Here is a 14512-nt window from a genome sequence, read left to right on the forward strand (position 1 = left end):
CTGCCTGCCTTCCGTTCCTTTGGCCACATTTGTGTTCAGCCCAATGAAACCAAAGTGATGCTCCAGTATTAATAATAACAACTCTAATCATAACCTACTTTTGTACCCCGCCTCCATCTCCCCAAAGAGACTCAGGGTTGTTACGTATGGCACAATGTGCCTAAAAACAATGTACAATAAACACACAATACTATACAAGATAAAACCAAAACATATCAAACAAGGTTTAAACTCAAAACTGCACCTAATAACCTATGATGAGACCGGTCATAAAACATAGCCAACTGCAAACAGGAGCAAGGAATAGGATGGTGAAAATTTCATCCAATGAACGAGGGTAGAGGGCAAAAGTGCAGTTCTGTGGCATTAACTGCAGACCATTGGGACTAGACATGGTCAAAGGCTTGTCCAGACATCCAAGTCTTCAATTCCTTCTGGAATATTGGAAGGAGATTTCATTTTTTCCTTCTATCATTCATTGTTTTTACCCTCCCTGTTCTTTCTTTCTGGATTCATTCCCTTCTTTATTAAGAATAATTGATTGCCTTTGCTGGTACAGTAGAGCCTCACTTATCCAAGCCTCTCTTAACCAAGGTTCTGGATTATCCAAGCCATTTTTGTAGTCAATGTTTTCAATATATCGTGATATTTTGGTGCTAAATTCGTAAATGCAGTAATTACAACATAATATTCCTGCGTATTGAACTACTTTTTCTGTCAAATTTGTTGTAAAACATGATGTTTTGGTGCTTAATTTGTAAAATCATAACCTCATTTGATGTTTAATAGGCTTTTCCTTAGTCCCTCATTATCCAAGATATTCGCTTATCCAAGCTCCTGCCGGCCCATTTAGCTTGGATAATTGAGACTCTACTGTATCTATTTGTTTGCTTAAGACCTCGATGTCTGCATTTCTTGATACCATAGAGTCTCGCTTATCCAACCTTCACTCTTCCAACATTCTGTATTATCCTATACAGTCTTCCTCCCACGTGGATCCACAACTGTTTCTCTAGGCAGCAACATGCAAGTACAGCCTTGATCGCAAACAAGTGGCAGACTTGTTGTAAAGCATGATGTTTTGGTGCTTAATTTGTAAAATCATAGCTAAAATTTATGTTTAATATGCTTTCCCTTAATCCCTCCTTAAAGTAAGGTAAAAGTTTCCCCTGATGTTACGTCAAGTCGTGACCGACTCTGGGACCTGGTGCTCATCTCCATTTCTAAGCCGAAGAGCCGGCCTTGTCCATAGACACCTCCAAGGTCATGTGGCCACTGGCAAGACTGCATGGAGCGCCATTACCTTCCCGCCGGAGCGGTACCTATTGATCTACTCACATTTGTATGATTTCGAACTGCTAGGTTGGCTGGAGCTCGTGCTAAAAGCGGGCGCTCATTCCGCTCCTGGAATTAGAACTTGGGACCTTTTGGTCCACAAGTTCAGCAGCTCAACGCTTTAACACGCTGTGCCATCAGGGGCCCCTAATCACTTCTCATTATCCAATATCCAATGTTCTGCTGGAGTGTTTATGTTGGATAAGTGAGACTCTACTGTATTTCCATTTTCAACGTAACCCATTAAATGAAAGGGGGAAATCTTGTAGGTAAAGAAGATATCTGGCTTTTAATTCTTGATCTTTTGCTTTTTTCCTAACCAGGGAAATGAGGATTCTATGGAGCCACGTCTTGGGTGCTGTAAGGAAAGAAATAATATAGGAAGAAGAAATCCTCCCAAGGTGAAGATCTTGCTGAATTCCTGACCTCACTTACAGATAAGAAAGGAAAAAAGAAGAGTCAAGTATCTGTATTCTAATGAAACACCGATATCACAGTGGACGTGAAGGAGAAAGCATCCAAATACCTGGAGTGTGGAAAGAGTGAGTTACACTCAGAGTTATGGTCTGCAGCGGCATGAAAGGAAACACACCGCGGAGAAGGCTTATGAATTCCTGGAGTGTGGAAAGAGTTTTGCGCAGAGTGTAGATCTATGTTCACATCAAAAAACTCACACTGCAGAGAAACCTTATACACGCATGGAGTGTGGAAAGGGATTTAGTTACAGTTCAAAACTATGTTTGCATCAGAAAAAACTCACTGGAGAGAAACCCTATAAATGCCTGGAATGTGGAAAGAACTTTATTGAGAGTTCAAATCTACGTTTACATCAACGGACTCACACTGGTGAGAAACCACATACTTGCCTGGAGTGTGGAAAGAGCTTCACTTCTAGTGGAAGTCTATATAAACATCAAAGGACTCACACTGGGGAGAAACCCTATACATGCCTGCATTGTGGAAAGAGCTTTGCTTGGAGAGGAACTCTAGATGTACATCAAAGGACTCACACTGGGGAGAAACCCTATTCATGCCTGGAGTGTGGACAGAGCTTTACTCTGAGTTCAAATCTACGTTCACATCAAAGGACTCACACTGGGGAGAAACCCTATACATGCCTGGATTGTGGAAAGAGCTTTGCTTGGAGAAGAAATCTAGATGTACATCAAAGGACTCACACTGGGGAGAAACCCTATTCATGCCTGGAGTGTGGACAGAGCTTCACTGAGAGAGGAAGTCTACGTTCACATCAACGGAGTCACACTGGGGAGAAACCCTATTCATGCCTGGAGTGTGGACAGAGCTTCACTGAGAGTGGAAATCTACGTTCACATCAAAGGACTCACACTGGGGAGAAACCCTATACATGCCTGGAGTGTGGACAGAGCTTCACTGAGAATGGAAGTCTACGTAAACATCAAAGGATTCACACTGGGGAGAAACCCTATAAATGCCTGGAGTGTGGAAAGTGCTTCACTGAGAGTGGAAGTCTACGTTCACATCAAAGGACTCACACTGGGGAGAAACCCTATTCATGCCTGGAGTGTGGAAAGAGCTTTGCTCAGAGAGGACATCTAGATGCACATCAAAGGACTCACACTGGGGAGAAACCCTATAAATGCCTGGAGTGTGGACAGAGCTTCACCACTAGTGGAAGTCTACGTAAACATCAGCGGACTCACACTGGGGAGAAACCCTATTCATGCCTGGAGTGTGGACAAAGCTTCACTGCTAGTGGAAGTCTACGTAAACATCAGCGGATTCACACTGGGGAGAAACCCTATTCATGCCTGGAGTGTGGAAAGTGCTTCACTGAGAGTGGAAGTCTACATTCACATCAAAGGATTCACACTGGGGAGAAACCCTATATATGCCTGGAGTGTGGAAAGAGCTTCACTAAGAGTGGAAATCTACGTTCACATCAAAGGACTCACACTGGGGAGAAACCCTATACATGCCTGGAGTGTGGAAAGAGCTTTACTCTGAGTTCAAATCTACGTTCACATCAAAGGACTCACACCAGGGAGAAACCTTATAAACGCATCCAGTGTGAATAGAATCGCTCTGAGAGTTGAAATCTACAGAGACATGGAATTCATATTGAAGAGAACAGTCGTATTTGACCCCATAGGGCTCCCCTACACAGAGCATTTCAAGCATTTCATGTTGGTGATGCACTTTTCAGGCATGCATCCTTTCACGACACTACAGTAGTCTCATTTATCCAAGCTTCACTTATCCATTGTTCTGTATTATCCAAGGCAGTCTGCCTTTTAGTAGTAAATGTTGCAATGTTTTGGTGCTAAATTCGTAAATACAGTAATTACTACATAACATTACTGTGTATTGAACTGCTTTTTCTTTAAAAATTTTTTGTAAAACATGATGTTTTGGTGCTTAATTTGTAAAATCATAATGTAATTTTTTGTTTAATAGGCTTTTTTATTAATCCCTCCTTATGATCCAATATTTTCACTTATCCATGATTCTGCTGGCCCGTTTATCTTAGATAAGTGAGACTCTACTGTATTTCATTTGAACTAGCAAAACAGATTAACCATTTCATCAGGAAGTGTGAGAGAGTGTTTCTCCAGGAGACTTGGGAGAGTATATCTCAATTCCTGTATAATCCTGGTGGGAGATTTTGATGCCCAATGGTTCCAGACAATGAATCTCTTTATGGTCATTTCAGTGAGCATGCTCTTGAGCCAGCGGCGGTCCACCCCGTTCCTGATGGCCGTCCAAAGGTCTGACCTGCAGTTATTGTGGGCTTTTTTCTTCTACGAATGATCAATAGCCGAGAGATAGTTCTATTGAATGTTGGCACGGATGAGGCTCAATCTGGAGAATATACAGGAGTCTGTTCTGACAATAAAGGTCCTGAATTTATATCAGGAATTAGTCACACAAGGGAGTTTGGTCTGTAATAATCCTACAAATCAGAATGCGGCTGCTTTTAGATCTAAACCTCGGTTTGACCAGGGATGCCTGGACGTGAAGAATCCCTTATGAAGACATTACACGAGATACAGGCAGCTGAATTTCCCATCTTTGCCTCTGCATTCGTTCCTATTAAAGGAAAGATGTAAAAAGCTAATTAGAGGTAAAGAGGGATTAGCAATGACAACAAATTGGGAAAAACTAATTTTTGCCTCGAGGTTACATGATTCTGCCACTTTTTGGAGGACAGTCCCTAGGGCAATGAAGTCACTAAGCAGGTAAGTTAAATAATTGGTTTTTGGCTTATTAAATGCAGTTATAGATTACAATTATATACTTTTGTTATTAAACTATAAATGTCGTGAAATTATAGTTTTCTTCCTGAAGTGACACACCACTTGAGTTATGCTCGGGTTATTTTTGGTTTTTTTTTTTTTTGCGAATTTTGACACACCAAGTTCAAAAGGTTGTCCATCACTGCTCTAGGGCCCGGGCTGTGGCGCAGGCTGGAGAGCAGCCAACTGCAACCACCTGCGGTGAATCGCTCTGAGGTCATGAGTTCAAGGCCCACTTGGAGCCTATGTTTGTCTTGTCTTTGTTCTGTGTTGAAGGCATTGAATGTTTGCCTATGTGTGTGGTGTGATCTGCCCTGGGTCCCCTTCGGGGTGAGAAGGGCGGAATATAAATACTGTAAATAAATAAATAGGGGATTGGATAGTAAAATGGGCCCAGTAGTTTCTTACATTCCTGTCAAGACCTGAGCTGGCTATCATCATTCCAGTCTACAAAGAAAGGAGAAGATCAGGCCCTGAAAACTAGAGAGCAATTAGCTCTTCAAGTGTAATCAGCACCCTGTATGCTCATCATCTCCTTGGAAAACCTCCGTCTGAATGGAAGAGGAAAACCTTCTGGAAGACCATTAGGCAGGTTTTAGACTGGGATGCTCTACTGGAGGCCATGGTATAGTTTTACACCATATTATGGATAAATATTCCTTTAGGATCCAGGGAGCCCGTTATACAGCCTTCATTGACTTTGAGTCTTCATTTGATAGGATTCCTCCAGACGAGGTTGTGGCAGAAATTGGAGATAAGCATTATTGACAGGCGCCTGTTGATGTTAACCCATAGCCTTTATGTGGAAACATGTTTGAAAGTGAGATGGAAGAGGGTAGGCCACCTGACCCAGATCATCCCAGCACATGCAGGTGTAAGTCCAAGTGGTGTGCTGGCACCTTCCTTGCTTTTAGTATTTACATATGTTCTTTGGCCAGGACTCTCTCTGGCTCAACTTCACATCCTCCTAACCTAGCAGATAGACCTCTGTCAACCCTCCTTTTTTAAAAAAAATAAAATTTTATTAATTTTCTTAAAATACATCACTACCTCAGTACATTACATATTCTTCTATTCCATACATAATTCATTGCATCAACAATATATGTACATGTATCTTGTATGTTGTTTTATTCACCTCTGTGCCCGCCCCCCCTCCGAGCCATTTCAATTTGCATTCTCTTTCCAAAATACCATTTCTTCTTGTGGAGGTAATTTCCCATCTACTTCTTTTAAACTATTCTCAATAAATTTTCCCCAAACCTCATCAAAGTCATTTTTCTTCCATACCCCTTTCTTAACTCTTAACCTACAAGTCAACTTATCGTTTATTGCTAATTTCCATAGTTCTTTGTACCATTTTTCTATTTGTATATTTATTTTACCTTTCCAGTTCCTTGCTATTGTCAGAACCCTGGCTGCTGGGCACCAATAACCTTACACAGAGGCCAGTCTCTATCTAATATCTTTATTAAAGAAATATATAAAAGCAATAAAAACAAGTGAAGAATATAGTTCAGAAACAGACCTTTCAAAAGAGGTCAAATATAGTCCAAAAATGTATTGTCCAATAAATGATATTAGAGTTCAAAGTTTTAATCCACTTGACCGAAACACACACTCTTGCCAAGCAATAGTGTGGGGAAATGTCAGTCTTAGAAGTCCAATGAAGCTTGACAGCAAGGCTGGAAATAAACTTGATTCTTGACTAGGTCCGTGACTAGAAACAAGGCAAAACGTGAAGCGTGGAACAGGGTCCGTGGTTAAACTGCAAGGCAAGGCAAGGCTCGAAAACTTGATCCGGGAAGGAACTGGGGTTACGAAGTCCACACACGATCTCTCTCCTGAAGCTGATCAATTGACTCCGCAAAGAATCTCTCGCGCCAAACCCCTATATTGGGTCTCGTTTTCCCGCCAACAATCTCTTTCCCTAGAGAACGAGAAGCGAAACCCACTCTGTCCAGATGCATTACTCCTTAGAATTTCCCAAGGGAAGCAGACCTAATCAGCCAGTTGTTTGGCAGCGATTCTTAGACTTCTCTGATTAGCTTCTCTAACTCCTCTGTCTCTAGAATAAGATTCCTTCCTGGGAAATGGAGGGGAGTACTGCCCAAGGCCTGGTTTACTGAATTCTTGAGGGCAAACATCAACATCCGGCAGGTGAAGGGACTCCGGCTCTTGTTGAACCGGCGAAAACCCCATGTTTTCATCTTCATCTGCCACGATAATACCAGGAACAGGACTACAAGGCCCATGAGGCATCACAGCTATCAACAACCTTGCTGCGGTTAGCATGTTATTTATTGCATCCTTCTCTGTTTTTTTCAATTTCTTAACATTATATAATGACAACAATGCAATACTTGCGCTTTTTCCTATCTTCATATCCATTATAGTTTCTATTTCTCTAAATACTTTCCCCCAAAATACGTTTACATATTTACATTGCCACCACATATGTATGTATGTGCCCACTTCCTGGCAACCTCTCCAACAATTTTTTGTGGCGTTCTTATTGATGTTTGTTATCTTTACTGGTGTTAAATACCATTTCCAAACCAATTTATAATAATTTTCTTTAACGCGTATCGATATCAACCGTCCTTCATGCAGATGATGTGGTTCTTCTCCCTTTAACTTGCATTGGCTTGCGGTGATTATTAAATGCTCAGGGTGGGCATTGCAAAACTGAAAAGCTAGTAGTTAACTACAATAATTCCAAAGTCCTAGTTTTTACTAGGAAACAAAGTCTACAGAAGGGACAAATAAATGAGCATCTACTTGAGCAGCTGAAATCTTAGAAATCTGGAATTCTGACTCTACTAATGCCATTGCAAATGCTCAGAGAAGAATCAAGTCACTTGCATCCTTTTTTGTTCAAGGAGGACAACATGTTCCATCAGCTATACACGTCTTCAATGCTAAGGCACTGTCACAGATGCAACGTGGTGCTGTGCATATGGTAATTGTGCTGCCGTGGAATCCACACAGATGAACGTTTGGAGATCTCTCCTTGGCCTTCCTAGTTGTGTGCCAAATGCACCTTTACAACTGGAAACAGGACAACTGTTAATTGACCCCCGGGCATGGACTCTAAATTCAATTTCTGGTTCACAACGTTGTTTACCCCTCGGATCAGCTCCCTTAGTGTGAACTGACGGGTTCCATTCTAGTTGGAAAAAGACATTGGATGAGAAACCAGACAAACTGGGTTTGTCATGGACCAGTATTTTGGCAATGGGATATAGGAAAGTAAAGAAAGGAAATATCAGGAGTTGCAGTACCATGTAAGCACATCTACTGTGTGTCCTGAATTCAGAGACCGTGGTCAGTCTTTTACGTTAGGAAGTCACTTTAATATTTGAACCCTTCCGAAATAGAGAAGAGCAAAATGTAATGTCCTGCCTTCAGACTTTAATTAGAGGGGATGAATAACGGTGTCCCCCGTGATGCACGTGTGTGTCCTTGTGGGGTTGGCTCAATGAAGGCAATAAGGCGTGAGTTGTTGTTCTGCAGTGGCTTCCCACATACCTTTATCCACCCAATTCTACAAAGCATTCCTGGAAGACACTTTTTGCTGGCAGATCAGAATCTAAGGGTAACAGTTAAAGTGGCCAGCGTTTGTGTTGCAGCAGTCGCTTGTTGGCAGAAAATGACACTATAAACTTAAGAGAATGGTTAGCTGTCATGGAGCCAATTCCCAGAGCTGAGTCTGCAAGTTCTGGAATTGGAGCCATAACATCAAGCACTCCCCGATAGCTCATGCAGACACCTGGCCGCGGAGCATGGGAACTTTTGGAGTGAGAATCAAAACAGCTTAAATGAATAGTTGGTGTTGTAGGGGTAGAAATGTGATATGTGGGGTGGAGTTTGGTGATGATATTTACGTGTAATGTGACGTGGTAGCAAAGGTAATAAAAATAATTGTATGTAACCATTATGTCATTCTCGACTTTTCCAAGTCGTGTGTTCTTCAATAAAGATTGGTTTTGATAACAGCTTCTTTTGATCTGTGTTCATGCTGGTCGTTTGAAGTGAGCGTGACATTAAGTCGAGAATCACATTCTCACCCTCCTGCGGAGTCGCAGTGAAGTGAAAATGAGTGGAGGGGGCGATCGGAGCCCGAAGGGGGCAGAGGGGCCCTTGCCAGATGTTCGGCCGCCGGGAGAGGAAATGCTACAAGCCATCGCTTCCTCTACCGGCTACCCCAGACCGAATGGAGTGACCCAGAGGATCCCCAGAGGAGGGAGAGACGTCTCAGCGGCTGCAGAGACCGGTTGGGGGTCCGGAGGGAGCACGCCGGAAGCCGAGGCCCTACGGTTATCCATCTTGGAGACCAGCCTGTCCCGGCTGGCGGAAACCGTGGGAAGATTGGTGCCGTTGTTGGAGGAGAATCTCCAGAGGGAGCCCACCCAATACGGGGCCGAAAGGGAGCCGTGCAAGGAAGAGGCTTGGGGCCGAAGGGGCCAGCGCGCGTCAACGCAGAGCCCAGCGGCAGCAGGCGGCGACGGAGACGAGTACTGGCAGGAGCTGGAGTGCCGTGAAAGGCTGGGGCGCGGCGGGGGCAAAGGGACAGCTCAGGGGAACCTGATGCAACCCCTCCCCAGGCCGCCCATGCAGAAGCAACGGACCACAGAATGGATGCCTGGGAGAGAGGAGCTTAAACTAGAATACGGAGGGGAATCGTCCGAGCTGAACTTTTTCCTCATTGGCATCAGAGGATACATGGAGGACAATGCACACACATTCCCCTCCGAAGGAAGCATGGTTCGGGCCATTGGGAATACCCTCAAAAGAGGGGCGGCCAGCTGGTATGTGCAATTGCATGCCAGGCGCGACCCGTGCTTGAGATCAGTGCCCCAATTCCTAGCCGCACTGGAGAACCGATTCAGAGACCCGCTGGAGCAATTAAGAGCTCGCGACCAATTAAAAGGCATAAAGCAAAGGGACAAGACGGTACCCGAGTACGCAGGAGAATTCCTCCATCTTGCGGAAAGGGTACCAGAGTGGTCCGAAGTGACCAAAGTGGAATTATTCAAAGAAGGACTGCGTCCCGAGATATTCAGCTGGGCGGCGCACAGAGATGACCCGGAGTCGTTACAGGGATGGATCCAGCTAGCAGGGCGCGTCGAATCCACCCTGTCCCAAGTGAGGCGCTTTCGGAGCGGCGGCACCCAGCAGCGACCGGCAGCGAGGGGTCGGGGAGAAACGCGGAAGCAGGAGCGCCCCGGAGGGCGACCCGGGATCCCCTACAAAGGAGACGACAACAGACCCAAGCCGGGATGCTTTGTGTGTGGGAAGGCGGGCCATCGGGCAGCGGAATGTTGGGCCCGGAAGGGAGAATCGCCCAAAGCCACAAAACCCACGCCAGCAGCCGGGAGACGAGCGGAGGAGGAGATGCAAGCCCCAGAACCTCCGGAACAGCTGGTGAGTCAAGACAAACGCATGATGGTAGTGCCAATCTGCTTATCGGGGCTGGAGAGTCGAGCCACTTGCAGAGCATTCGTGGATTGTGGTTGCTCTAGGAACATTATAACTCCAGAATTAGCAGAGGCGCTAAAATGCCAGCAAACTGCACTTAAAGTTCCGATTGCGTTCTCGCAATTGGACGGATCGGTGGCTGCTGGGGAAGTGTCCACGAAAGAAATACAGGGGATCCCATGTAAAATAGGCAAATGGGAAGGAAGAATACCCTTTGTAGTAGCCCCTATTGCCGCGTATAATATCATATTAGGGATCCCGTGGCTGGAGCAGGCAAACCCCGATGTAGATTGGAGGGGAAAGAGCATGTCTTTTAAAGAACAACAAACGGAATGGGAGATAGGCAAGATAGCAGAGGAAGAGAGTGAGGGGGATGAGTCGGAAGAATTAAGCCCAGAACTGTTACCCCCGGAATACAGGGACTTTGTGGATGTATTCAATCAAAAGGAAGCAAGTAAATTACCTCCCAAAAGGAATATAGAGGTGGGAATCGAAATAACCCCAGGGGCAAACTTATCAAAACCGAAAGTTTATCCCATGTCTGTTCAGGAAAAGGAGGAATTGAGGAAATATATTGACAAAAATCTGGCGTGAGGTTTCATTAAACCCTCTAACTCCCCTTTAGGAGCCCCCGTGTTGTTTAGGAGAAAGAAAGACAATTCTTTAAGACTGTGCATTGACTATCGTAATCTGAACGCGATTACGAAGGATAACAAATACCCTATGCCATTAGTAAAGGACCTGATTACGGTGTTGAAGAAAGGGAGCATATTTACCAAACTTGATTTGATCGAAGCGTATCATAAGTTAAGAATTAAACCTGAGGACACTTGGAAAACTGCATTTTCCTGCGCGTTCGGACTTTTTGAATATTTAGTTTTGCCTTTTGGGTTAAAAAACGGCGACTCGTGCTTCATGCAGCTAATAAACGAGATCTTACGCCCACTTTTATACCGAGGAGTATTCATATTTTTAGATGATATCCTTATAGTGAGCGAGGACAGAAAGCAGCACATTGAATTGGTTCAGGAAGTTTTGCAAAAGCTAAGGGAAGCAAAACTGTATGCAAAATTTTCCAAATGTGAATTCAACAAGACCCAAATTGACTTTTTGGGGTATCGGATATCCCCGGAGGGATTAGCTATGGACCCATCTAAAGTATCGGACGTAAGGGAATGGGGAGTCCCTCAAACGAGGAGACAATTGCAATCGTTCCTAGGATTCGCAAACTTCTATCGATCATTCATAAAGGGCTTTGCTCAACTGGCCGCACCCCTTACAGAACTTTTGAAAACGAAGGGGAGAGACGGCAAAAGTGAAAGCCCCTGGTGCCAAGCTGAATTGGACGCCAGAATGCCAAAATGCTTTTGAGGCTTTAAAAGAACGCTTTACAGAAGAACCCGTCCTAAAGCACCCAGACATGCAGAGTCCTTTCATAATACATTGTGATGCTTCGGACTGTGCGTATGGGGCAGTATTATTGCAAAAGGATCAAAATGGAAATTTGAAACTATGTGGATATTTATCACGGAAGTTTAGCGAAACTGAAAAATGTTGGCCCATATGGGAAAAGGAAGCATTAGCCATACTGAAGGCATTGGAATGCTGGCGGCACTTCCTTGAAGGAAGCAAAATCCCGTTCGAGGTCTGGTCTGATCATAGAAACCTCCAGTACTTAAAGTCCCCGCGAAAATTATCCCCCAAACAAATTAGATGGGCCCAATACTTCAGCAGGTTCAATTTCCAATTGAAGTTTTTCCAAGGGAAACAGAATGTTATGGCCGATGCCCTTTCACGCATGCCTCAACACGAGGATATAGCCGCAGCAAAGGAAGGGACTGTATTTTCCGAAAAACAATGGGGGTTAGCAGTCAGCACGAGGGTGCAGACAGAAAGAGAGGACTTGGCAGGGATCAAAATTATCGAAGGGGGCATTTGGGAGAAGGAACTGGCGCAATCATACGAAGGGGACCAATGGATTTTATCCAACGCAGAAAAAGGGGAACAAAAGGGGGGACTATGGTTTGTGAAAAAGAAATTGTACATTCCTGAAACTTTGAGGGCTAAAATTTTGAATCGCTTCCATGATAACCAGAGTGCAGGGCACATGGGAATTACAAAGACGACGAAATCCATAGCAAAACATTGTTGGTGGCCAGGGATGAGAAAGGACATAAAAAATTATGTGACCCAGTGCGATGATTGTGCCATGAATAAGTCGCGGGGGGGGAGGCCAATGAGACTATTGCAGCCTGTGGCAGAACCTACCAGACCATGGGAATGTGTGGCTATGGACTTTGTGGGGGAATTACCTGTCAGCAAGGGGCATCGTTATATATGGACTGTATTAGATTTGTTTTCTAAACAAGCTCACTTTATAGCGCTGGCAAAGTTACCTTCAGCAGAGAAACTGGCTGACTTGTACATAAATCATATTTACAAGCTGCACGGATGACCTAGCAGGGTGGTCAGTGACAGGGGTGTCCAATTCACGGCGAAATTTTGGGGAAAATTCTTAGAAATATTAGGGGCAGAGAGGAGCATGAGTTCCGCTTTCCACCCTATGACAAACGGTGCAGTAGAACGTATCCAACAGACACTTGGGCAGTTCCTTCGCATCTACTCAAATAAGAGACAAAACGATTGGTCTAGATGGCTAGCATTTGCTGAACTAGCCTTTAATTCTACAATCCATTCCGCGACAAATAAAACTCCATTTGAAATAGTTTATGGGCATGAGGTCCAGCCGTTGCCCCAATTGCCAAAGTGACCAGAGAATGAAGAAACAGGGGTGGGGAAGTGGAAAACTCAGATGCAAGACTGTTGGAGCCAAGTGACTGAATCATTAAAAGAGGCGCACAAAAGGTATAAAACCTTCGCAGATCGTAAAAGAGTGGAGGGAGACAAGTTGGAGAAGGGGGACTTAGTGTGGCTAAGTACAAAAAACATAAAACTAGGTATGCCCTCGAAAAAGCTAAGCCCCAAATTCATTGGACCCTTCAGGATACAGGAGATCATAAACGCAGTGACTTTCCAGCTACTCTTGCCAAAAAGTCTGGGGAAAATACATCCTGTATTCTATCGCAGCTTGTTAAAAAAGTATATGGGGACTTTAGATAAAATGGATGTATAGTATTCAGGTTTGATTTGTTTCAGAGTCGTGTCGGACGAGGCACAGAAGAAGAGGTCGTAAAGGGGGGCGCCATGTCATGGAGCCAATTCCCAGAGCTGAGTCTGCAAGCTCTGGAATTGGAGCCATAACATCAAGCACTCCCCGATAGCTCATGCAGACACCTGGCATGGGAACTTTTGGAGTGAGAATCAAAACAGCTTAAATGAATAGTTGGTGTTGTAGGGGTAGAAATGTGATATGTGGGGTGGAGTTTGGTGATGATATTTACGTGTAATGTGACGTGGTAGCAAAGGTAATAAAAATGATTGTATGTAACCATTATGTCATTCTCGACTTTTCCAAGTCGTGTGTTCTTCAATAAAGATTGGTTTTGATAACAGCTTCTTTTGATCTGTGTTCATGCTGGTCGTTTGAAGTGAGCGTGACAGTTAGCTGTATTTAATCATATGTATTTCTATATAATCATGTTGTCAATATTATTTGTTTGGTTCTACTTGTTATATCTGATCTGTTGATCATATTAAATTGTTATATATAGGTTAAACCAAGCCCATATCAGATTTTCAGTACAAATACAGTAGAGTCTCAGTTATCCAATCAGACACTCCATATTATCCGAGGCCTGGGCGCTCACTCACTGGGCCGGGTCCAAGTTTCATATAATCGTTACTGTATAAACACTGCTTGTGTAGTTTCCTCTATAGCTGCTCTATGTGTAAGGAACTAGAGTGTTTGTGTGGTCACCGAAAGAAGGACGAAACGTTAGGCTGTAAAATGCAAAGGCCTCAAAGATCCAGCACGCTCTCCGGAACCACGTCCAGGGAGCGTCCACGCCTGCCGGGAGGATCTGGCCACTTCTTCAGATCAAGGTCTGTGTGTGTGTGTGAGTATGGATGCGTGTGTACCTCGCAATGCGATTGTGATATGATTCTGCTGTGATTATCAATAAATGTCACATGAAAAGTGCTAAAACCAGGTTTGGTCTCCGAAGGTGCCTCATGGATCCTCCGCTCTTCCCCAACATTGTCACTAATAGATGTAGTCTTCTTAATTAGAATCTTATCCGTTTTAGTGGAAATCCATCCTATCACAGGCTCTCCCTCGTGGCTGAGCGTGATTGCCTTCCGAGTGACAGGTCTTGACGGGGGGTCCATGGGGGGCTGGAGAGACCTGTTCTCGATCCGCATGTTCTTTCACGGTTGGGACCTTGATTTCCAGGCGGCAGGGGGTCCCGACACGGATGCGCCTTCCTCTTGACACGTTTCTCCCTTTCGCCCTCCATTCGTGC

General features: G+C 44.3%; 1 protein-coding gene across 2 annotated transcripts in view; it reads left to right on the forward strand.

Annotated features, from left to right (window-relative positions):
• LOC107983781 (zinc finger protein 135-like) overlaps positions 1–14512 on the forward strand; it is a 175498-nt gene that overhangs the window by 59233 nt on the left and 101753 nt on the right. For both annotated transcript variants that reach the window (XM_062977024.1, XM_062977023.1), the window contains exon 2: positions 1659–4553. In XM_062977024.1, coding sequence (XP_062833094.1) covers positions 2034–3392 — 1359 coding nt within the window. In that variant the 5' untranslated portion in view covers positions 1659–2033 and the 3' untranslated portion in view covers positions 3393–4553. The remainder of the gene's footprint in view (positions 1–1658; positions 4554–14512) is intronic.

Source organism: Anolis carolinensis, chromosome 3 (genome assembly GCF_035594765.1).
Source record: "Anolis carolinensis isolate JA03-04 chromosome 3, rAnoCar3.1.pri, whole genome shotgun sequence".
Taxonomy (NCBI): Eukaryota; Metazoa; Chordata; class Lepidosauria; order Squamata; family Dactyloidae; genus Anolis; species Anolis carolinensis.